Source organism: Mauremys reevesii, linkage group 4 (genome assembly GCF_016161935.1).
Source record: "Mauremys reevesii isolate NIE-2019 linkage group 4, ASM1616193v1, whole genome shotgun sequence".
In the NCBI taxonomy this organism is placed as follows: domain Eukaryota; kingdom Metazoa; phylum Chordata; order Testudines; family Geoemydidae; genus Mauremys; species Mauremys reevesii.
Genome location: NC_052626.1, coordinates 123649499 through 123675792, shown reverse-complemented (window position 1 = coordinate 123675792; position 26294 = coordinate 123649499). Strand labels below are relative to the sequence as shown.

The following is a 26294-nucleotide window of genomic DNA, read 5'->3' as shown; positions in this document are numbered from 1 at the left end:
TGAAATAATAGGTTTTTTAAAAAATGTAATGTCTTTAAGTGTGTGATTGGGTTGGTGGGCTGGGGGCATGCATTTATTTTAGGGGCAATGTTAATGGTTCCCACTCTCTTTTTTTAAGTCTGGCCATCAACTAGACAGAGAAAACAGCAGTTCTGAAAGTACCAGACTGGAAAAAGGAGGTGGCTTCCCAGTCCTCTGGTGGCGATCCAACAATCTATGCCAGAGAGATGTTGGTGTTGCTGCTCACCCCTCTAGCTATTGCTGAATGGAGGGGTTTTGGTGAGCTATGAACATGGACCCAGAACATTTGTACTACCATTGGACCTTAAGAACCAGCTAGAATTTCTGCTGCACCTGAAATTTGTGGACTTATACCTACAGGACTGGGATGTAATCCAAACAGAAATACATTATATACTAAGATAGAAGATGGTGCCTGCATGGAAAGGGAGAAGCAAACCACTGCAAATGCTTACCCTTCCCAAGCCAGCCCACACAGTGTCAGGAAATCCAGCCCCTTCGTCTAGTGAAGAGCAGAGAAAGGAACAGGGAAAGAAAGAATCACAAAGCAACTGTACTTTTTTCCCATGAACTTTCCAATCAAGACTGCAAGCCACACACTTTCCCTGTGCAACCACTGGAGTAGATCCACCTCCTGCACATGTCTTTTTCCTGTCTTGTGTGGCATGGCTCCAAGGAGGGAGACCCCAAACACTGGGGAGCAGAAATGCTTGAAAACATTTGTACTGTGACAGCAGGCCACTGTCACATTCTTTGGAGAAGCACAGATTCCCCCTTTTCCTTCTCGTATGTAAACAGATAGATTAATAATGGTTTCCCTGGTTGCAAATGCAGGGGGCAGGCTATCTGTTGAAGGCTGAAAGTCAGGAGAGGGTGTGTGAGCTGGCTCTGAGAGAAGCCGAGAGACAGGACTTCTTAGGCACAGAGCTCCCTGGAAGGGCAGACTTGAGATTTCTAGGCAAGAAAACTGCCTGCTTCTGTTTGTTTCTATTGCGTTCAAACAGGCCTATGTGTGCATTTTTGGTAAATAAACAAGATTGCACCAAGAACAGACCTGACTTATATCACCAATTATTTTCCTACCAGAAACAATCTCATAAGACCCCAGACTTTGGCTACCCACTCAGGCCAAAGGGGCTGTGACGCTGACAGACCAGGTGCCAGCTCATGCTGAAGCCTCACGTCAATTAACTTGTGTATTAGTATAGATCAAAGTAACTGTTAAATGTATAAGTGTATATTCGGTGTTTAAACTTTATGAAAATGAATGGGTTATTACTAGGGCTGTCGATTAATCGCAGTTAACTCACATGATTAAAAAAATTAATTGTGATTAAAAAAATTAATAGCAATTAATTGCAGTTTTAATCGCATTGTTAAACAATAGAATACCAATTGAAATTTATTAAACATTTTTGGATGTTTTTCTACATTTTCAATTATGTTGATTTCAATTACAACATACAAAGTGAACAGTGCTCACTTTATATTATTTTTATTACAAATATTTGCATTGTAAAAATGATTAACAAAAGAAATAGTATTTTTCAATTCACCTCATAAAAGTACTGTAGTGTAATCTCTTTATCATGAAAGTGCAAATTAAAAATGTAGATTTTGTTGTTACATAGCTGCACTCAAAAATAAAACAACGTAAAACTTTAGAGTCTACAAGTCAACTCAGTCCTACTTCTTGTTCAGCCAATCACTAAGACAAACAAGTTTGTTTACATTTACGGGAGATAATGCTGCCCACTTCTTATTTACAATGTCACCTGAAAGTGAGAACAGGCATTAGCATGGCACTTTTGTAGCCGGCATTGCAAGGTATTTACGTGCCAGATATGCTAAACATTCGTATGCCCCTTCATGCTTCAGCCACCATTCTAGAGGACATGCTTCCATCCTGATGACACTCATTAAAAAAAGAATGTGTTTATTTGTAAATTTGTGACTGAACTCCTTGGGGGAGAATTGTATGTCTCCTGCTCTGTTTTACCCACATTCTGCCATATATTTTATGTTATAGCAGTCTCAGATGGTGACCCAGCACATGTTCATTTAAGAACACATTCACTGCAGATTTGACAAAATGCAAAGAAAGGTACCAATATGAGATTTCTAAAGATAGCTACAGCACTTGACCCAAGGTTTAAGAATCTGAAGTGTCTTCCAACATCTGAGAGGGATGAGGTGTGGAGCATGCTTTCAGAAGTCTTAAAAGAGCAACATTCCGATGTGCTAACTACAGAACCTGAACTACCAAAAAAGAAAATCAACCGTCTGCTGGTGGCATCTGACTCAAACAATGAAAATGAACGTGCGTCGGTCCACACTGCTTTGGATTGTTACTGAGCAGAACCCCAGTGTCATCAGCATGGACTCATGTCCTCTGGAATGGTGGTTGAAGCATGAAGGGACATATGAATTTTTAGCGCACCTGGCACATAAATATCTTGCAATGCCAGCTACAATAGTGCCATGCGAACGCCTGTTCTCACTTTCTGCTGACATCTTAAATGAGAAGCGGGCAGCATTATCTCCTGCAAATGTAAACAATCTTGTTTTCAAGCAATTGGCTGAATAAGAAGTAGGACTGAGTGGACTTGTAGGCTCTTAAGTTTTAAATTATTTTATTTTTGAATACAGTTATTTTTTGTATATAATTCTACATTTGTAAGTTCAACTTTCATGATAAAGAGATTGCTCTACAGTATTTATATTAGGCGAATTGAAAAATACTATTTCTTTTTTTTTACAGTGCAAATTTGTAATAAAATAATATAAAGTGAGCACTGTACACTTTGCATTGTGTTGTAATTGAAATCAATATATTTGAAAATGTAGAAAACATCCAAAATTTTTTAAATAAATGGTAATCTATTGTTTAAAAGGGCAATTAATTTTGCAATTTTTTAATTGTGCGATTCATTGCCATTAATTTTTTTAATTGCTTGACAGCCCTAGCACTTATAATGTGCACTGTTTTAACTTATATGTATCCTGTTATAATGTAATAGCAAACATATACATTGTGTATACCCCTGCAACTAAATAACCCATCAAATGAAAAAGAAGCCTTGTGGAATGGAAATGAAAAACTTTAACAGAAAAGTGTTAATTTCAAAGCAAGTGGCCACTGTGTGTGATGACTGGTGGTCAAAGACTCTAAGTGCATTCCTCACTCATCAGCATCAAAGGAAAAGTCCGTGTGGGTAGTGAGTGACCCTGTCAGCTTGTCTTCTGTGAGAATAAGCTGTAAGAATGGATTCAAGGAAAGATCTTTTGTCTCTGGACTCTTACAGGGAAGTGTTCCAGATGCAAAGTGGAGATCCCCAGCGACAATCTGGGTACCCTGAAAAGAATTTTGGGAAACTGGCAGTTTATTACATCATTGCCACCATTTGGAATTACAAACAGTGACTTACCTGTGCATATATTTTACCTGCTTTAACCTCTCAATAACTCATTTCCTTTTCTTAGCTAATAAACCTTTAGTTAGTTTACTAAAGAATTGGCTGCCAGCATTGTCTTTGGTGTAAAAGTTGAGTACCAGTTGATCTGGGGTAAATGACTGGTCCCTTGGGACTGGTGAGGTGTGATTTTTGGTTTAAGTGACCTTTTATCACAAAGTCTAGTTTGTCTGGGTGGCAAGATAGACTGGAGAGTCTAAGGGGACTGTCTGTGACTCTATAGTAAGACTGGTATAGTGATCCAGGAGTTTACATTTGTCACTGCTAGGTGAAATCTAATTATAGAGCACACCACCAGGTTGGGGCATCTGCCTGTTTTCTGACAGTCTGCCCTGAGGTAGGCACTCACATTTGTGAGCCACTCCAGACAGCGTGACAGGGGCAACTTTCCCAAGCCTGACTCCCTTTGCTCTTTAATGGATATATTCTAATCCAGTATGCATAGGAATTCAAGGAAAGCATCATAGAATCATAGAATATCAGGGTTGGAAGGGACCTCAGGAGGTCATCTAGTCCAACCTCCTGCTCAAAGCAGGACCAATCCCCAACTAAATCATCCCAGCCAGGGCTTTATCAAGCCTGACCTTAAAAACCTCTAAGGAAGGAGATTCCACCACCTCCATAGGTAACCCATTCCAGTGCTTCACTGCCCTCCTAGTGAAAAAGTTTTCCTAATATCCAACCTAAACCTCCCCCACTGCAACTTGAGACCATTACTCCTTGTTCTGTCATCTGGTACCACTGAGAACAGTCTACATCCATCCTCTTTGGAACCCCCTTTCAGGTAGTTGAAAGCAGCTATCAAATCCCTCTTCATTCGTCTCTTTTGCAGACTAAATAATCCCAGTTCCCTCAGCCTCTCCTCATAAGTCATGTGCTCCAGCTCCCTAATCATTTTTGTTGCCCTCCGCTGGACTCTTTCCAATTTTTCCACATCCTTCTTGTAGTGTGGGGCCCAAAACTGGACACAGTACTCCAAATGAGGCCTCACCAATGCCAAATAGAGGGGAATGATCACGAAAGGCCAAAGTGAGGAGAGGAAGATGGACATTTCTGCCCCTCTGTGCAATCTAAATGGGGGGCAGGTGGGTGGTTAGCCTCATTAATAACCAAAGCTGCTTGATGTGATTTATACATGACTGTCTGTCAATACAGAAGGGTTTCTTGAAAATCTATTTTTTTAAATGAGCCAAAACAAATATTGCCACTCTACCCAGTCAAAGGCCTTCTTTGCATCCAGAGAAAATACTAAATAAGGTTTGGACTCTAATTGGATTGAAAGTACTAGATTTACTACACACTGGACATTATCTACTCCTTGATGTCCAACTATAGGTTCCACTCAAACTCTGTGGATAAGTTTTCTCCATGTCAATATAGATTGCAGACAATCTACTGGAGTGCTGAAATTGTGTCTAACTAAATTATTTAGTAGTGCTACAGCTGATTATGCAACTTGTAACAGTGACACTTTCTATTATACATGCCAGAACCCTATTTTCAATGTCTTAGAACTATTTTTTCCCCAAAATTCTGCATTTTGAATTCTAGTGGCAAACAATATGAAGGTTGAAGTTTTAAAGTGTAGTCAAATTTGAGTTAACTCCTTGCAAACAAACCCATGAAAGACCAAACTCAGGCCTCATCTAACAGATTGCAATGTCAATGGAAAGATTTATGGCCTGCTTCAATGGTGATGAAACAGTGATTATCTGCTTGGTTTACTAACAGCTGAATGGATTTTCATGTAACTTAAAAAAAATCTTTGTGCTGACACCAAGTATAGAAATTTCCAGGCTCAAAGAAAAATTTTGGAGTGAGTGAGAAGAGCTGTTCGTAACTGGACAAAAGTTGCAACTTCATCTGTAAGATTCACAACCACAAAATCTATTACACAGTGAAAAAACTAAAAGAGAGTGGTGGTTCTGTAATCCAAATTAGAATTTGCAGTCCTTTGTCTCTTTCTAGTGGCTGGTTCACATAAGACATTTATAAGTCTGCTAAAGTGTCCAGCTAATGAATTACAGATACCAATTTACAAAATGGCTAAGTGACTAGGCTCCTAAGTCCTATTTTCAAAAGTGACTCAGGCATTTAGGAGGGTAAGTTTTATTGAAAGTCCCTGGGGCCAGGGGCGGCTCTAGGCACCAGCAAACCAAGCTGGTGCCTAGGGCTAGGGGGCGGGGGCGGCAGGCTGGCTGGGAGAGCAGCCTGCCATGCTCGCGGGGAGCCGCCGCGCGGCGAACGGGACGCCGCAGGCATGACTGCATGCGGAGCGCTGCGCGCGGGGCCCCGGCGCCCTCCTCCCACATGGCACAGGCAGCAGGCGCGGCCGCGGACCGCGCCGCCGACGCCGCCCGCTGCCCGTGCCCCGCGGCGCTGCCCCAGTTCCTCGCTCCCCCGCCTCCCGTCATGCCCTCCGCCAGGTCCGCTGCCCCGGGGCGGTGGACCTGCCCGGGAGCTCGCCGGCAGCGCGGGGGGAGGACCACCGGACGCGATCGGGCGGCGAGGCAGCAGGCCGCTGCAGGCAGGCTTGCCTGGGGCCGCCTGGGGCTTAGACTCCTAACTCACTTAGTGATTTTTGAAAATTTTACACATCGTCCTTTAGCTCAAGCTGTGAAGTTTCTACCATTGAAAGTCTTGAGTTTAAACCTTATTATCAATCCAAGCAGGGTTAGTTACAAAATGTTGCCTTATGCAGGGTTTCAACTCCAGTAGACCCCACATGCTCAGGATGAGTGTCACCAGATGGCGGAAGCATGTAACTCACCCTAGGAAAGAAACTGCCTTTGTCTCCCTTCACGGGCTGGTCCAAAAAATACAGGTTTATGAATCTGCTACTGTTTAACAGCTAGTGAATTTATTCCTTTAGCTCAAGCAGTAATTCTTGTGCTTTTAGCAGTGAAGGGCCCAAGTTCAAACCTGTTGTCAGCCTAAATGGAGTCAGTACAATCTCTTATTAACATTCCTTGGTCACCCTTTATTACATGATGTCATTTAGAATTTAAGAGTGAGATCTTCACTCTTGCTCTGGCCCGTTTACACTGGGTAAAAGGAGCAGAGCAGAGTAAAAGGGCCCTAAAAGCTTGGATGCAATTGGGGAAGGAACTGCAGAAGACAATAAGTAAGACGGCAAGTGTCCAATATAGGCAACTTTGGCCACAATGTAAACACAGACCTCCCCAAAAATAAGCTGCATAGAAAAATAATAGTAGGAGCTATAATAAATGTTATTCCGCCTGAAAACAAAAAGTTGGCTTTTTTGTGTATAAAACAAACATAATGTCATCCAATATGGTGAATTATTTTGTATTTAAGGCACTCATCACTTTGGTAGCTGAGTGGCTTGCATGGCTTAAATCCAGTCACTACCATTGCCAAATATGAACAGTCGAACATCACACTCAAGAGAACAGAGAAAGACTGATCAGTTGGCTATGTGCTCAGGGTATCATAACTCTCAATAAGTGGGAAGCCTGCACAGCGGGATGTGTGGCCAAGTTTACATTTAATTATTGTTGGCCTTTTGCCGAGAAGTAGCAGATTTCAGGGTCTTTTAAGTCAGGTTCCCCCTGGAGAAGACATTGGTGATATGGATTTTGTTTATTTACAAAATGTACCCAAGTCCTGTTCCCTTGAACAAGTGGTCACAAGGGTAACTGCCTCCTGCACAAACTTCAGCTAAAGCACCACTGCTTTGTGACCAGGAAGCAGATGTCTCAGGTCTCCATTTCTTTTGGAATCTTTGTGCTCAACACATTGTTCCTTGCTTCTGCTTCAGATTCTGGGCTTTACCTGGGCACCCCCATGTCTAAACCTGCTCACCTCGCACTACATAGCTCAAAAGGTGAGTGTAGGCATCAACCCTCCTTCTGTACAACCACTTTGCAATACAAAGGAACTTCAGAAAGTGTTAAACTGCCCACAAGAGAGTGTTTTAACCCACACAATCCCCTTACTGGCTGATTGGGTGCTTAATATGGTTAATTTAAACTCTTTCTATGGAGAGTTTCAAGCCTATACATCAATGATTTAATGTATATGAGATCAGCACCTATTGGCATAACAATACATTTCTGGTGGTAATGAATTTAAGAGGTATTGAACTGCTACTAAAGGTCCTATCTCTGGCTGTCCCAAGTGTCACCTTTAAGATAGTTAGTTACAATGCTCTTTATAAGCATAGGTCAGAGACGGAAAGGTGCTCTTTTAGGTAGTGAGATTTTAGGCCTAGGCCATATGGAGCTTGTGAGTAATGACTGACACCCTGACTATGACAAGGCAAGCTCCACATCCAAGCCTCCATTTCCACCTGTAGTTGGCAAATATGTTCTGGACACTAATGCAGTTTGTATGGCTAGGAGCAGTGAGGAGTCTAGTTAAACCCCAAGACTGGGTTTTGACCACATCTGAGCAGATGGAGCAGTAACAGATTGCACCAGTGCTTCCTCTCAAAAATACTTTTCCTTGCTAATCATAGAATATCAGGGTTGGAAGGGACCTCAAGAGGTCATCTAGTCCAACCCCCTGCTCAAAGCAGGGCCAATCCCCAACTAAATCCCCAAATGGTCCTCTCAAGGATTGAACTCACAACCCTGGGTTTAGCAGGCCAATACTCAAACCACTGAGCTATTCTTCCCTCCATAACTAGCACCTCCATCTTCTCCCACATAAGTTTTAGAGAACTGGCTTTCATCCAGGTCCCCTGGTAACTAGTATGTCTGATGAAGAACCGTAGAGCTGAATATCATCTGCATGCCATCTCTTCCCGCAGCAGCTTCATGTAGACTTTGTACAGCAGAGGTGACAGGACTGATCCTCTTCAGGCCTGTGTAGATATGTAATTTTATTAATTCCTGCCAGGTCCTGCAGATGTACTAGCAACGCCTTGTCATGAGCATTGTCAAAGGCCACTGGATGATCCAGCATTATCACCAGAAATGTCTGACCTCTCTCCATGGCCTATTGATTGTCATGATTCGTGCCATTTCCGTACTAGGTTCATGGGCTCTTTGGGATGAAGGAACTTGGAGATGCCAGAGTGCGCTGGAGTTGCCCTTCCCACCAGTCCCTCAAGGAGTTGTCCCAGAGACACAGGAGGACACCATGCATGATGGTGGATTGTTCTGTGGACTCTAATTTGCATAAGTCAGAAACTTCAACAATAACAATAACAAAAATCTATTTAAAACAAAACCACCAACCCCCTCCCCAAATAAAACCCCCAACCAGACAATGGGCTACTCTACTTCTCTTTGAAATTTCACAAACATTTCAATTTAAAGTGACTTTTTGCTTGCATTCAATTAACAAAAAAATCCCATATTTTTGCAGGAACTTACTCTGATGGCCTTTAGTGCCGCTATCGAAAACTGGGTTGCAGCCCCAGTTTCACAAGGTATTGAGCACATGTCTAACTTTAAGTACATGGGTAGTCATATGGAAACCAATGGGACTGCATGCGTGCTTAACATTTCCACATGCACATTGGTACACGTTGCTGAATCGAGCACTGTGAGCCCACAGGTAGGGTTGGCACACACAACCAAGTGCAGTTTTAGGGCTGGTCTACACAGAGCAGTAATATAAACATGCGGGGTGTGTGTGTGATTTTTAAAGTGCACTGAATTGCACATTAGTTGGTCTGTGTATTACCTGCCAGTGCAAACTAAATGTTCCCAAATGCACTTAAATATAGTACAAGCCATTCATCCAGTACAATTATTAACTGTTCACATGATTCCCCCAACAAGAATCTGGATCTTCTTTTTGCCATTCTGCAGATCTTGGTTAAGTCCTTACAGAATCTATGTCTGTTCTCTGTTCCTGGCACGTTTTCCTTTCTTTGAATTTTCTTCAGAGCGTTCACGCTTTAGCCCCATTTCCATTGGATCATCCATGTCATCTAGGGAAGGGGAGAAAAAGAAAAAGCATAAAACTACTGCACAAAAGCAGCTTTGAGGGTAGAGCACTGGACAGGGACTCAAGAGACCTGGATTTTATTTCCAGCTCTGCCACTGACTTGCAGGGGGAGCTTGGGCAAGTCACTTCCCCACACCGCCGCAAATTTCAAGTGGCTAAAGCAGGACACAGCACCACTCAGGTTTGGCCCATCTGCCCCTCCGTAGATGGAGACAGAGGCCTGGTCTACACTAGGCGTTTAAACCGGTTTTAGGAGCGTAAAACCGATTTAACGCCACACCCGTCCACACTGAGAGGCCCTTTATATCGGTATAAAGGGCTCTTTAAACCGGTTTCTGTACTCCTCCCTAACGAGAAGAGTAGCGCTAGTATCGGAATTACCATATCGGATTAGGGTTAGATATTCCTCAGAGAAGCAACAGAACCAACGAAGCTGTAATTTCAGGCGGTCATTCAAAGCCCTTTCTCTCCCTACTTTGTCAGCAATGGAATCAAAGAGACACCTCCTTTCATTGTATGCACTATGAAACACACTCTGACACCCTTAGTTGGAATGAATACTATTCACTCCCACTGAGCTTAATGGGACATGTCTTCTGAGTAAGTACTAGTTAACAAGACCAAAGAATGTAGAATTTGGCCTAGGGGAAATAATATGAAAGAAGCCACCTATTTCACACCACTGTATTTAGTCAATGACTTCTAGAAGGGTTTTTTGTTTGTGTGTATGGGAGGAGGGATGGGGGGAGAGAGGGCTTTTTAAAAGATCTTGTTTCACAGCATATAAAATATAAAATTCTCTCAAATAAATTCATTCAGGTACACAACTTTTTTCAGATTTCTATTATATTGATACTACACACATACCAAGAAAAAGAAAAAAAAGAATTTGTGTGGATCAATCATCTTCAGAAAAGATGATCCAGGAGAGATACCTTTGATCAAAAACTTTTATTTCCCTGTTCCAATTGTTCATTCACTAGCTATTTATACTTTATCAGCTGTCTTACAGCTTTACATATCTCTATACTATGTGCAGCTCAGGTTTATTGTTAACATTTGATTTTAACATTTTTGATTTTTGATTTACATTTTTTTTTTTTTTTTTATCAGGAAATTGAGGAAAAAATATTATGCAAAGGCCTGATCCTGCTGCAAGCAGTGCCCATATACAGCTCAACTGAAAGGAGTACCCAGAGAAGTTTCCCAGATACTTTTTGTGGTTCAGATTTCCTTATCCAATATCACATTTGGAGCATAAGCACCACATTTACTTACACCACATTTACTTCTCAAAATATTTTAGGTCAGATCCTCAGCAAATGTCAATCAAGGGAGCTCCATTTCAATCAAGGGAGCTATGCAGATTTACATCAACTGAACATCTTTCACTAAATCTAATTAGTTAAGTGTGGTATATTCTGATCTCTGAACATAAATCCCATAGTTATAGTATTAAGAAAAAAATTATTAGGAACAAAAAATTGAGGCTTGAGTTGCAGGAAGGAATTAGAATAATTTGATTTAAAATGTTCACCTTCTATTTCTTGAATCTGAATGGTGTGGGGCATAAGGGGTTTCAGAAGATCTCTCAGACATGCCTACACAATGTCTGCTCTGACTCCTTGATTCGTTATATATGGAGTTAATCAATTTTAGCAAAGAAGAGAAAAGATGAATATATGTAGTGTTGTAAGACAGCAACTCCACTCGACTCTGTCAAAGGCTTTTCTGTAACCATCTCTTTTTCATAACTTTCTCAAAAGAGTTTCCTTGAGGCTAAAATCTTCACGTGTGTTAGCTCAACGGTGATTTACCACACTGGATCAGATCAATGCTATATATAGTCCTGTATCCCACCTGCTGTCATACTGGATCAATTCAATGGAACATCTAATCTAGTACAATGTCTGACAGGTTTTGGGGGGATGCCCAATATTTGTGGGGCACAAAGCTCAGCTCTGAGGGGGCAAATGGCAGATCTTCTGTCCTCCTCACTTGCTGAGGTTGCGTAAATGGTTGCCGAGCCCCCTCTAGCCATTAGCTTGGAATAACCTACTCAGAGGCACTGATATCACAAGGAGCTGATCAGCTGAGTAAGAGGAGGCCATTTTTGCAGTCAATTTTCAGACCAGAGCCACAATTTAAGATACTGATGATAAAATTGTCCCATCTTGCTGAATGGTAAATTAGGAAATCTGAATTTGTCTATTTGCAGCCAAGAGGTAAAATAATTTCTCTTAGCTCAGAGATATTCCAGAAAGACAATTCCTACTTTGGTAAAATCTCACTTTGTATTAAGGGCAGAGTAGGCCTATGGCACAAATTATATGCCAAACATAAAATTAAACAAGGAAGTTTATGGATTTCCACAGCAATAGGAAATTAATTCCCTGGTAAACCTGGTATGGGAGGGAAAAGTTTTATCTAACGGCAGGAGTTCAGACCTAGAATAATTATGATATTTTTAATGATCAGAAACAAAAATGCTGAACAGAGTTTTATAACTGTACAGTCAATGAAAAAGCTTCATGTTCAGCATCTTTTACTAAAGGCTCCTAGTTTCACTGCAGCCCCTTGAAACACATGTCTTTAAAAGCAGATGTACTCAGCAATTCTATTAGGTTTAACACTAACAACTAACAATAAGACCTTGACATCAATATGACACACACTCAGGAACAGGCATGGGTTCTAGGAGCCCAGTAAGATATAATTTCAAACAAACTCAGGCTGATATTTGAGAGAAGCATTTCATTCTGACATCATATAGCATTTTTCACAAGATTACAATAAATTTATGCAAGAAATGTAAAATTTGAGCCTTGTATCTTTTTCATTCTATATCCATCTGTATCATCCAAAATCCATGACCTTTGGGAAGGAATCTGCTCAGTCATACTCCAGATGTTTCAGTCCACAATTCCTCATGAACTCGAGGTCTCTTTAGGGTGTAATATGCCAAGGAGTCTAACTAAATCACATATTAAAAGTACATCATGCTCCTTTGTTCTTATCAAAACAAAATGGATACTTAATATACCACATCTGGAAATCTGGATGGTTCTGATTAACCCTAGTGAACACTCAGTTTATGCCAACTAACCATTTCGTTTTTACATTCCTCAGCAAATGTAACCCTTTCAGTGCCAGTGCACATACAGCACTTTCTTCTGTTTCCATTCACTCCCACAGAGTTGTAATCCTTTCAATGACAGCATAAATGACGCCATTCTCCCCCTCCTTTCCCATTTCTTTGGGCACCATTTTTTTGTGCATTTGTGTGAGTGTGTATGTGTGCAACGTATAGAGAAGAAATGAGACCTCTGCATTCCTCATTGTTAACAGACATTTTATACAGAGGTGATCATTTGGTCCACTGGTGACCAGATTTGTAAATCAGTATTTTGATGGTATGTAATCTATATTGGCTGTACAGATGAAGTATACTGGCTGGTGATATTGTAGTTTGGCCTAAGGGGCATACTGGGTTCAAACTGGATTCTCTAGAGACCAGCAGACAAAGAAAGGACTTTTGGATAAATAGCCTGAGTTTAAACTGACTCAGGGCCTGTTTTCTGATCCAGCAAATGGACAGGACTATCTTTTCCAAAGGAAGGCCCCGGTTCTTCTGGGGAAGGGTTGGAAGGACTTGACCTATTCATGAAGGTTCTTGTTCTGAGCCAAGATGGTTATTAACTTGTGACTGCAGAAAACCCCTTGGTGGGGTCTGAAGCACTGATCACCTGCCAGAGCCCTGGTTGGCATGATCTCTGGTAAGCCTGTTAGCATGGGTATGGGTTCTTTTACTGTTTTTAACGTGTTTTCTCTATAATGCTTTAGCAGAAAGAGCTGTGCTGTAAGTTCACTGTGGATCATTACACTGTTTATAGTCTCTGAGGAGAGAAGTAAAGCAGGCCTGCTTAGGCAGTCTGACTTTGCTAGTGAATTCGCAGTGTAGGCTGGGAGCTGTGCAGCCTGGAAATACCCGGGTCAGAAGGGAGAGTGGCACATGTCTCCACCCAAGAGAGGTATTGGCTGGTAATCCAGGAGCCTAAGAATGGGTTACCTGGCTGGACCACAGAGCGGGAATACCGGTGCATTTGCCCTGAACTGTGGCAATCTATAATTCATTGTGTCCTGCTGAGCAGGTGGAGGAGCATTAAGTGCACCTTGCTGAATCGAGCACTGTAAGCACAAAGGTAGGTTTAGAGTACACGGCCAGGTGCAGATTTAGAAACCCATTTGCAAACCTCTCTTAAATGTCTTACATATCGAGAGATGAAGTAAAATCTGTAATATTACTATATGCATATTACAATATTCACGTTATTAAAACAACTGGTACGCATTTGGCACGTCAAAGAAAGAGTATCTGATTATAATAATTATTATTAAAACTCTTTCTAAAGATGAGTTAACACCACCTGGAATTGAACAAAACCACTGTGGCTAAGAGAGCGTTTTATGATCAGTAGAGCCCTGCAAATCTGCATATATCCGTTTTATATTTGCATCTGTGGATGTGGTTGTATTGTTTACCATCATTGCGGATCGTGCACCAGATGCAGATCCAAATTTCTGTATCTGCGCAGGGTTCTAACAGTGAGATAGGGCGCTGGTGTGAATATGGATATATATGAAATGTGGAGTCTGGATCGTGGTCTGATACAAGTTAATTATCGCAGGTGCAGATCCCCATTTTTGTATCTGCGCAGGGCTCTAATGATCAGTTATCGGCACAATTCCAATCACCCTGAAAGAGCACACTAATCCACAACCATGGCTAGTGCTTGTATTGCAATTACACTGAATGTGCAGTCTCGTAGCTTATCTTACCTCTTGTGAGCTGTGCTGTTCCATACTGTTCTTCTCTGACCTGTTTCATGAGTTGCAGATTATGGTCACTGGCTTCCTTGTGGTTTATCATAGGGAGTGGATAATCTTGACCTGACAGAAAATATGGGCAGCCATTTCTACAATGATTTATTTAAACACTATATTTTCAAAAGGATTTGCACCAGAAATTAAAGTATTCATGCCTTTTTCTTTTTTACTCTTCAACTGAATACAAAATGGTAAGCCTGGAAAGCTGGGAATTAAATTCACCCCTGTACCAAGGGTGTATGCACCACTTTAGTCTGCGTTTTCTGCTAGTCTCTACATGAGGGCAAGATAATAAGATAACCAGAAATAAGAAGACCTTAGTGTGACCCAAGAGCTTCTTGATGCCAAGTGGCAAGGGGATTACAAAAATATCCTGATTCTCGGTATGTACATTCTGGTTCACCAATGAATGTTGTGTGAGGTCTTAAATGAAAGCCGGGGTAAGGATAAGGATACTATATAAGGAGTTAGATATATACATCCTGAATATATGTTTTAAAGTCTGTATCAAGGCAGAGTTGACAAACAGGTTTTCTGTCAGACAAGGGATGTTTATTCACCCGTTTCTCTGTTGAAATGTACATTAAGTATTGTCTCACTCACAATGGGTCTCCCATCACCTGTCTAAGCTGAACGCAGATGAAGGATTGAAAGAATTTCAGAAAGGAACTAACAGGTAGAGAAACACAGCAGAGGATTATCTTGAGATACATATCAAGGGTTCGCTGGACTTTATCTGAGAAACAAAAAAGACAGCTCATTATCCTACACCAAGAAAGTAAATGAGCAGTATGTTTACATTAATGAAAATGGGATCACAACTAACCTCCATTGAAATGCTTCCCCCGTGACTTTAACTTTTCAGAAGGGAGGTAAACATTTTTAGACAGGAGGTTAGCCTGGTATGTTTAGTCTCTAGAAAATATGTGATGATTTTGTTTTATACATCACTTTTTGGTTTCCATTATCCTTACTCACTATTTCTTGAATCTTGAGTCTTTGGTAATACACGTATCCTTGTTTGCACTATCAGTGTATCTCAGTGCTGTGATATTGAGCCAGGTGCTGATCCTGTGTTGAATCACACAAGCTGGCACGTGCACTGTTCCCTTGGATCAGACCTGGTGATTTGGTGAGTGTTCAGGGGATAAGGGGCAGGACGCTATAGGGAAACGTGTCAAAGGGGCCTGGAGACTGGAGGGCACCTGTTGTTAACCTGCAAGGCAAAGTCAGGGCTGGCACTGCCCAGAAGAAAGTGGTTAGCTGGCAAACAGGCTGGTGATGTCAGGGAGCTGACACCCAGTTAAGCTCCAGCAAGTCTCCTTTACCCTGGAGGCAGAGGTGTAACAAGGTGACTCATAGTCCTGTGTACCACAAGAACCGTCACACTTAGATCTTAGTTCCTTCTGTGTCTCTGACACATCAGGAAGTCCAGTTCCTCCACTGACTATGGTTGCTTGCAAGTTGTGGTACTTCCTCCCAGGTGATGCCTGCACATTCAGTATCCTCCATCACTGTTCTTTCTTGGCTTTCCTTTCTTCTTCCTCCCATAGGTACCTAATTCAATGCTTGCTTAGTGTACCTCCCATCTTCCATATGGTATACATGTCCCAACCACCTGAACCTTCTTTCTTTCATGGTATTTTCTAATATGTCCTGTCCTGTCGGCACATTTGCTCTTACATTTATTATTTTGTCTTTCTATGAAATGTGTAATATCATGCTCAGCCATCTGTGATGGGCAGCCTCCAATCTCCTTTTGTTAGTCACTGTCATTGTCCAATTCTCTGCCCCATACAGCAGCATGCTGAGTACAACTGCATGGTATAATGTAATCGTTACTTTGGCATGTTTAGAAACCTCTGTTTCACCAGATGTTCATTCTTCCAGAAGTGGTGTTTGCTTTTCCTAGGCTCATATAAATATCTGTATTACAGCCACCTTCAAATGTCATCACACTCCCCAAATAGCAGAACTCTTCTACCTGTTCAATTTATTTTTCATCCGCCTACAGCCTTGAATCTGTTGTCCAGCTTCCTTCCTTCATAATCTTGGTTTTCTCTGCATCTACTTTCAATCCCTCTTTTGCTGCTTCCTGTTCTAACTCTGATGTAAGGGCAAGCATTCCGGTCCACGTCATGCTTAGTAAAGCAATGTCGTCAGCAAAGTCAAGGTTGTGTAACTCATCTCTGCTAACCATCTTACACCATCCATGATGTCTTTTGTTGCCCATTTCATCACCCAGTCTACTGCTAATGGATTAGGGATAACACACTCTTGTTTAACTCCTGTCACAATACTGAACCATTCGCCCAGGGCTGTATCCAATCTTACCAAACATCTACTTCAGGGGTCGGCAACCTTTTAGAAGTGGTGTGCCGAGTCTTCATTCATTCACTCTAATTTAAGGTTTCGTGTGCCAATAATACATTTTAACGTTCTTAGACGGTCTCTTTCTATAAGTCTATAATATACAACTAAACTATTGTTGTATGTAAAGTAAATAAGGTTTTTAAAACGTTTAAGAAGCTTCATTTAAAATTAAATAAAATGCAGAGCCCCTGGACTAGTGGCCAGGACCCAGGCAGTGTGAGTGCCACTGAAAATCAGCTCGCATGCCACCTTCGGCACCCGTGCCATAGGTTGCCTACCCCTGATCTACTTCATATAAACTCCTTATTATGTCTATCAGCTTTGTCTGGTATCCCATAGCTTCTAGCAATATTCCACAGGGTCTGTCTGCGGTCACTATTGAATGCTCTCTTAAAGTCAGTAGAGTTGATTAAGATGGGCGTTTGCCAAGCAGTAGCTTTTTTTGATTATCTGTCAAAGACTGAGTATCACTTCACAGAATGATCTCTCTGGATGGAAACGAGCCAAGAAGTTATTGTGTTAATTAGAAAAGTTATTTAAAATATATTTTGAATTTTTAGCCTGGCAAAACCTGCTTAACGAAAACAGCGTTGGTATTTGGGCACCTTTTGGGCAGAGACCATCTTTTTCTTCTGTTTTTGTATAGCACCTTGCACAGTGGCACAGTTGTGGCTGCTACTTGAATATTGTGTCCAGTTCCGGTACCCACCCTGCAAGAAGGATGTTGATAAATTGGAGAGGAGTCATCGAAGAACCATGAGAGAGATTAAAGGATTAGAAAACCTGCATTTTAGTGATTGAGTTTCTGGAGTCTATGTATTTAACTTAACAAAGAGAAGAGTATGGGGTGATTTGATTTTAGTCTATAGCTACTTACACAGGGAATAAATATTTAATAATGGGCTCCTCAGTCTAGAGGAGAAAGGTACAACACAATCCAATGGCTGGAAGTTGAAGCTAGACAAATTCGGACTGGAAATAAGGTGTACGTTTTAACAGGGAGAGTAATTAACCATTGGAACAATTTACCAAGGATTGTGGTGGATTCTCCGTCACTGACAATTTTAAAATTAAGATGGGATGTTTCTTTGAAAGATCGGCTCTAGGGATTATTTGGGGGGCAGGTCTCTGGCCTGTGCTATGTAGGGGGTCAGACTAGATGATCTCAATGGTCCCTTCTGGCCTTGGAATCTATGAATTGGGGTCCTGATCAATAATTGGGTCTCTAGGTGCTACCTCAGTGCAATTATTACTAATTCCCTTACACTCTTTGAAATCCCAGCCAAGATATTGTGCTGCTATTAGACACACATATAGAGAGTGCCAAATTACCGCTGCTCCAGTGCATGTCTGCTAGGGGTGAGAGAGAAGTTGCAGATAAACCCTTCCCTCTTGCAGCAAGTCCATGTCGGAGATATTGGTATTTTAGGCTGCAGACACCTGGGCCACTAGTGCCGCTGGTTGTGCTAGTGGCCCTGGAAGAACTATGTCTGGGCAGGAAATTATTTGGATTAAGATAGCAGCCGTGATCTCTCCATAGGTCTCATGCTGTACTGAACGACCCCTCTGCTGGAGGAGCAACCAAGAAAGGCCCTTGAGGCAGAAATGAGATTTGGAAGCTTCATCCTCTGTGTTTCTTTGTTCTCAGCATCATTGTTTTAGCATTCTTTGGCCCAGTGGCTTGATTAGGAAAGTTCAGAGTGTTGTGTCTGGCATTATAGCCGCGTCTATCGATAGGAGAGGGGACCTTTAAAATCAGAGAGAGAGAGTGGACAAGTAACAACTGTTCCTTGTTGAAATTTGACATAGCTGAACTCTTCAGTGATAGAAATCAGTTATGCTTTTGTCTGTGGCTTCCTTACTCAAGCATTCAGAGAGGATACTGCTGGCATAACCACAGCAGGCTTGCTTGTCACGTATCTATCTTAGGTACTTATATGGCCCCTATTTCTATAGTATCTCAGAGCTTCTTCAGTATCTCACTCTGCAACATATGAATCTGCACAACACCCCTGTGAAGTAGGGAATTCTGTTTTCCCCATTGTTCAGATACAGAATACACAGAAAAGCTAAATGAGTTCCACAGAGGAAACCTGTAGAGGAGCAGGGACTTAAACCCACGTCTCCCAGTCATAGGCACCTGCCCTAACCACTGGGATACCCTTCCTCTCCCTGGTTCATTCCTCAAATACAGACACACAGCAAAATCCTGGCTCCATTGAAGTCAATAGGAGTTTTGCCATTGACTTTCCGGTTTTCAGCCATAATCTAAACACGTTTTCACTGTGCAAAAACCATTACGAATCCCCACAACCCTCCAGCCCCATCCCTCTTTATCCCAGTGTGAAGACACCACAGTGTGATGTATAGCGGCATATTGAGAGGTAGGATGGCTGAGTGGTTAGTGTGTTAGCCTGGGACTTGGGAGCAGTAGATTCAGTGCCCAGCTCCATCACAGACCTCCTGTGTGAGCCTGGACCCTTTGTCTCTCTAGGCCTCAACTCCCCATCTGTAATACAGGGATGACAGCACATCTCTACCTTGCAGCAGCGGAGGAGGATACATTGATCATTGCTTGGCATTCAGATACTATGGCAATAGGGGCCACGTGAGTACATCTGACAGACAACAGCCTGAGGGATTGCATTAGGTTTGGCACACGGGACAATATTAAGGCACAGCAGACCCTGAAGTCATATTGCAATGTGTAATAACGAGTCATCTTTATCTGAGAGCTGAAACAACCAAAAATGTTAGGCTGATCCATTTCAGAATGTAAGGGCCAAATCCTTGGTTCAAATGCTACGTTTTTGTCTCAAGCAAATACTTATTTTCACTCAACTGTATCAGTAGCAAAATCCTTAACATGGCCTCAGAATTACCTATAATACATCCTGCCTGCTTCTGTGCCTCTTCTGGTGCTGTCCAAGGTTCGTAGATGTACTTGGAAGGAAAATTCGTTAGCACTGGGAGGTATTTTCTACAAAAAAAAAATACATACATATACATATTTAAATTCTCTAGGCAAATACTTGAGTATTTCAATGCACAAGAGTGCTAAGCAACCATGTTGATATTTCAGCATGTCTCTCTCAGCTGTATGAGTTTGGGACAGATCTAAATGAATCAGACTGCAGGAGGCGGCAAGGGAAAAAGGAGAATGTATGCTTAGACACAAATACCTAGTTAGCGCCGGATTCTGTTCTTATTGAAGTCTATTGTAAAAGTGCCAATTACTTAAACATGAGCCTGATCAATATCTTTATCAGCAATGATGAGACACTAATGATCTACGGCGCTTTTCATCAGTAACTCTCAAAATGTTTCACAAAGATGGTCAGGAGCATGATCCCTATTTTATAGATGGGGAAGCTGAGGCATAGAGTGGGGAAAGTGACTTGCCCAAGGTCATCCACTGGGCCAGTGGCACAGGCAGGAATAGAACCCAGCTTTCCTGAGTCCTAGTGCAGGCTTCTGCTAAAATGCACAAGGACAGGACCAGAAAGCGTGGTAGGGACTGATAAACTATTGCATTAGAGAAGAAGGATGGCCCAGTGGTGAGCGCGCTGGCCTTGGACTTGGAAGACACATGCTCAATATTCTGTTCTGCCACAGGCTTCCTGTGTGACTTTGGGCAAGTCCCTTAGTTGCTCTGTGCCCCATCTGTAAAACAGGGATAATAGCTTTGCCCTACCCCACTGGACTATAGGATGCTAACAGTGAAGACTGCCAGGTACTCAAATACTACAGTAGCAGGTGCCAAATAAGTACCTGGAATAGTAAAAAAAAATAAAATAAAAAAAAAAATAAAAAGGATTGTTACATTGTGTCTTCTTACACTGTGTCTTCTTACCGGATATATTGTCCTTCTGGATCTGTGCGTTTGCCAAAGCGGACCGGGCAGAAAATGCGTGTGTACTGATGGAAGAAAGCGCTGGCTGACAGCCACATCCAGTTTCCTGCATTGATGCTGTAGTCTGCATCTAACAGCATCTCTTCAAACACCTGTATTTCATGAGAAATTAAAGAGAGAGAAAACAACACATCTTGGGGGTGGGGAACACCTCTGTGGCAAGGAAGTAAAGAATGCAGGTCTGTGAACTAAAGGGCAAAGGCTGTTAAAAAGACACTGAAATAGGGTGCTATCCCTTTAAGAGCAGGGGAGGCTGGGAACTATTGGGATATATTACTAGAAGGAAGTCAGTCTGGGCAGGCTATGGTGAAGGAAAGACCTGCAGGCAGCTCGGGGACCTAGGACCTGGTTAGGAGGCATTGGTAGGAACTACGCTGATATGTGCATATGTATTTGTTTTTCTCTCTTGTGGCTAGTAAGCGGGAATTTGGATTTTTATACCTGGAGTCAGGATTCAGGATTCTGGGTTCTATTCCTGGATCTGCTACTGGCCTGCTGTGCGAGGCTCAGCCAGTCACTTCTCTTTGTGCCTCTTATGATGCATGTATCTGTACAACATCCAGCACAACAGAGCCCATATCTCAACTGGGGCTTCTGAGCACTATTGTATTAAAAATAGTATAATACTTCTAACGTAACCTTACCACAGGAGCACAGCATATAAAACATTGCCATGAGTGCAGGGGACTGGACTAGAGGACCTTTTGAGGTCCTTCCAGTTCTACAATTCTATGATTCTATGATTGCTCAACAATTCAAATCCTCCAGAAGGTTTGCATTTCACAGGGGCTTCATCAAAGCACCTTTAGGAACAGGCCAATGAACAATGAAAGAAAAGATTGTGAACCTTCATGCCCTCTTCCCAGCTGATCCAGAGGTCTCCTCGAGTCAGGAAGCAGGCAACAGCATGTCGAGCAAGGTGGTGAATCCAACCTTCCTGATGAAGCTGAGTCATGATAGCATCAATCCATGGAAACCCTGTCTGAGCCTAAAACACACAACGTATTTCTGTCCTCCTGCTCAATATACACAGTACTCCATTTCCTCCTTCACCTCCCAGAATTGCTTCTTAGAATCATAGATTATTAGGGTTGGAAGGGACCTCAGGAGGTCATCTAGTCCAACCCGCTGCTCAAAGCAGGACCAATCCCCAATTGGCCCTCTCAAGGATTGAACTTACAACCCTGGGTTTAGCAAGCCAATGCTCAAACCACTGAGCTATGCCCTTTCTTTAAGCACAGAGACCTGTCACTTTGTCAGAGGATCAGGCATTAGGGGCCCAATGTGCAACCCTTGTTCACACTGAAGGGTTACTTAGCCACTGAGGTATGGGATATTCTGGCACAATGGACTAGGGAACAAGAATGAGAATGATTTTAGGGCAGTGGTTCTCAACTTATTTTGTATTACCTGGTCCGCAGGTTGATAACCACAGCGCACCCCTCAGACCCCTCTCCTATGCCCAGCGCCTCCCACCCAGAGACCCCTCCACTAGAGTGGGGCCAGGAATGAAGCCCTAGGTGGGGGGCTGGGCGGCAGGGACTCTGAACCCCACTGGGCAGGGCTGGGCAGCAGCCCCAACCCTGGACCCGGCTGCATGGGGCCGGGTGGCAGCCTGAACCCCAACCTCAGCCCTATGGGGCCAGCCGGTACCCCTGACGCTGACCCCGGATTCCTGTGGAACTGGGCGGCAGCCCCAGACCCTGGACACCCGCTGTGTGGGGCTGGGTGGCAGCCCTGGACCCCCGCCACACAAGGCTGGCTGGCGACCCTGATCCCGCTGTGCCGGGCCAGGCAGCCCAGACCCCGCCATGCCAGGCAGCTGGGAACCTGGATCCTCCTGCGCGGCTCAGCAGCCTTTAGCACACAGCTGGGCCACAGCTAATGCTAATTGGGCTGTGGGTTGAGAACTGCTGCTTTAGAACCTAATGGTTAGGGCATTCACCTGGGATGTGGGAGATCCAAGTTCAGGTACCTATTCCAATGATTATTTATGTACACATACTGGAACAGCGTCAGCAGGAGAGATTGAGAGACCCATGGCTTGGGCACTCACCATGCGCAAATCCCTTCTCCACATCAGGGTGAGGGGGGAATTGAACCTGGGTCTCTCACATCCCGGAGGAATATTATAACCACTGCACCAGAAGTTATAGGGAGCAGGCCTCCTCCTCCCCAAAAAGTTTTTTGGGCCCAAACTATTCAGCAAATTTGTTTGGAGTCAACCAAAAACTGTATGTTTCAGCAAATAAACTATTTGTCCAAAAATTTTTCCCCAGCTCTGTGATTCTCCTCTGGCTAGCAACTTGCATCGTCATAGACACCTATGCTAAACAGGTGTCAAGCATTACCAGATAGGAATGATAGCACTTTGCAGAGACAACATAGGGTGCAAGGCTGTGAAGGATTAAACCTGTAGCAGTAGGTCATCAGGGCCATAAGAATATGCAAAGATATTAGGATATTATAAGGAAGATATTAGGATTCAAATAGCCTATTTTTCAGGAGCTACTTGGCTAAATTAGCATATGTAGGCTAATGAGAGGTTAGTTCCTATCCTGTATCAGAGGGGTCGCCATGTTAGCTTGGATCTGTAAAAGCAGCAAAGAATCCTGTGGCACCTTATAGACTAACAGACGTATTGCAGCATGAGCTTTCGTGGGTGAATACCCACTTCGGTCGGATGCATGTAGACAAAGTGGGTATTCACCCACGAAAGCTCATGCTCCAATACGTCTGTTAGTCTATAAGGTGCCACAGGACTCTGCTGCTTTTACAGTTCCTATCCTGGCACCAATGAAGATCAGTTTCTCTGTGGCCCTGGGAAAGTAATTTCATTGCTCTGTGCCCATCTTCCTATCTGTAAAGCAGGGTTAATGACACCTGCCAACAGCTTGAGAGTGCAGTGAGGAGTCAATGCTCATCAAGTGGTTTGAAGAAGAAAAACAGCAAACGATAAGAATATTGATGATGGTTATATGGACACACTGCACTGAGGGGCCTGGAGCGGGCTCTTTGTTTGTGTGAGAGCTAGGTATTAATTATTATCATTGTGTTCCTCTTATACAGATTAGGCTCCCTGGGTTTTTTGGTTGGTTGGTTGGAAAACTCTCCAAAGAGTCAGCAGGAAATAAAAAATACCCAGGGGCCATGACGGGTGAAACATTACTGCAAGATCCTGGGGCTGGAATGCCAACAGAGTCCTTCATCCCCATCTCCTTCAGTGGCATATACTGAAGACACTGTTCTCCAACCCTTCTGAATTGTCTCATTGGGGTATTACAGACAGTCAGGAGAACAAGCGGGAATAGGACTCAGATTCTCCTGGCTTCCAGCCCTGTGCTCAGGTGTCTAAAAGGTGGATGGGCTATATTCAATTCTCTGGTCAATATAAACCTTGATGAAGTCAATCATTTCCTAAGCATTTAATTCTCTATATTACTTTGGGATACAGTTTGCATGAAAGATACTCTATGAAATGTATGTTGTACCCAGAGGCTTGATTTTTTTTTTTTTTAATGCTATTCACAGTCCTGTTGAAGGGCCAAAATCCCAATAATATGTAGGTAAGATCTTGACCACAGTCTCTGTTAAGAATCTTTCACATAGGCCCAAACTCCATGGCTTGGTCTGAGGCATGAGGCCTAGTTAACAATGGACGATACATGGCTAAAGAAAAGCTGGGATAAGCTTGAAATACCCTTGTTTGTTCAACTATATATAAAATAAGCTGAGACAGCATAACTCCAGGTGGAGAGCAGTAATTAGGAGGCTTACCATGAGTTATAGTCACATAACTCACTGAGAGGGACCTTAAAGTCTGTTCCCTGGTTCAGGAAAAGATAACTGTACATACTCCCCAAGTGCCGACCAGGGTTCAGGGAGAGGCCTAACATGACAGCCTGAGTTATGGCATCTGTCCCTCACACATGCCAATCTTAGTTTGCAGGAACGCATTGATAAACCATACACGATTGTCATTGCTGTTTACTGTGCTTTTTGCTTTAAGACCCTCCAGGAATGTACCGGTGGGCCAATCTGTCTGGAAAGAGCCACTGTCATTCCTTTGGACCTGAAATCAGGATTTAACTTATACATTGCAAGAGGAGAATTTGAGCGATAACAGCTGTGTATTAGCAAATATGTTAACCTGAGCTATGGGCGGAGCCATTATGTAATCTTTTAGGTTATTGGCTTATTGTGCTCATTTTGTCTTGCTGCTAGAACCTATTCAGGGGCTCCGGAACTCCCACCCCATCCCTTCTCTCCACCCATTGGCACCCTATATAATCTATTGTAATCAATTGTTTAGCAGTGTCTGAGCCTAATAAGCCAAGTGACACTCCAACAGCGCTGTGCGTAATAAACCCTCATGCCTGACTGTACAGTGTCAAGCTTCTGTTCCTTCACCTGTGGCATAGATTGTGCTACACTAGAAATAGCCAACAAGAGAAATAAATGCATCGGTTCTACTCAAATGGGAATGCAGCACATTACCATTCTCCACTTGTGGAGTCTCTCTGCATCCTGGTACCAGTTGATCTGAAGGCAGATGGGGTTCCCTGCCATTTTGGTAAAGTTTGGTGTCGCTGATGCCACTGTATAGAAGAATTCTCTCCACAGAAGCTGTCCTTGAAGTGACACAGGTGGCAGAGAGTGGTTCTTTGACTGCAACAGAGACATAGGGCCATTAACTTCAGTTGAGCCACAACAATTTATACCAGCTGATGATCTGGCCCAGAGAATACAGCTGAAAACATCTGCTAGCTTTATAGCATTTTACTGTTGAATCCAAGGAGCCAAGGTTTGAAACAAAGTTTCCAGCACCAAAAGAGTGTGAGCTGAAAACCTCTAAAACTTAACATTCCCTGACCTTCTAGAATAATTTTCTGTAACACCCTGACCTTCCAGGATAGATTCATACTGGGATTTCTTGCTGCAGCAAAGATTCCTTAAACCAGACACGCACTGATTGATACACAGTTGCTTGGATTCATGCCCTGAAGAAGAGTAGCCTTTTAAAAAAAGTTAATGAGAATGCCCTGTTTTATGTTAATGAAACAGTGAGGTTTCATTCCCACAAATGGATCCCCCAAATGGACCTCTGTGCCCATGCAGACTGTGAAACAGTCTCCATGTAGGGTGGCATTTTCCAGGCTTGTTCTCAATGATAATTTCTTCTCAAAGGTTGTGCAAATTGTGTACATCTGTTTTGGAGTTATGCACTGCTGAAAACTGATATTTTTGCATATACAAGATTTAAGATTTGCAAAGGAGGACACACTTGATGTTGTTTAGCTTGACCTGCAGCCAAAACACCCTTAGGTTTTGTCGACTGAGAACCCCACTTAACTCTGGAATGACACCTTTAGCTTAATTTTAGCTGGTTGAGTTACACCCTAGGCTTCTCCTCCTCCCTCCAAATTGATTACTTTAGCCTGTACTAAAGGACAATTTCTTTGGGCATGGCTACACTTGCAGATGTAGAGCACTTTGAGTTAAACCAGCCTTCATAGAGCGCAGTAGGGAAAGCGCTGTAGTCTGTCCACACTGACAGCTGACAGCACACTGGCATGGCCACATTAGCAGGTCTTGCAACAGCCACAGAAAGCAGTGTATTGTGGTAGCTATCCCAGCATGCAAGTGGCTGCAACGTGCTTTTCAAATGGGGTGGGGTGGAGTGTGACAGGGGGTGTGTTGTATGT

General features: G+C 42.8%; 1 protein-coding gene across 7 annotated transcripts in view; it reads right to left on the bottom strand.

Moving 5' to 3' along the window:
* Positions 1–6740: 6740 nt before the first annotated feature.
* Positions 6741–26294, bottom strand: part of LOC120404425 (cryptochrome-1-like) — a 63617-nt gene continuing 44063 nt past the window's right edge. For 2 of the 7 annotated variants that reach the window (XM_039536925.1, XM_039536928.1), the window contains 6 exons: positions 25087–25257; positions 21437–21577; positions 20530–20681; positions 19559–19656; positions 14256–14366; positions 6743–9399 (listed from right to left, as the gene is read on the bottom strand). In XM_039536925.1, coding sequence (XP_039392859.1) covers positions 9302–9399; positions 14256–14366; positions 19559–19656; positions 20530–20681; positions 21437–21577; positions 25087–25257 — 771 coding nt within the window. In that variant the 3' untranslated portion in view covers positions 6743–9301. Of the gene's footprint in view, positions 9400–12244; positions 12391–14255; positions 14367–18378; positions 18424–19558; positions 19657–20529; positions 20682–21436; positions 21578–25086; positions 25258–26294 lie in introns of those variants that run through there. The other 5 variants (XM_039536931.1, XM_039536926.1, XM_039536930.1 and 2 more) reach the window with 5 other exon arrangements.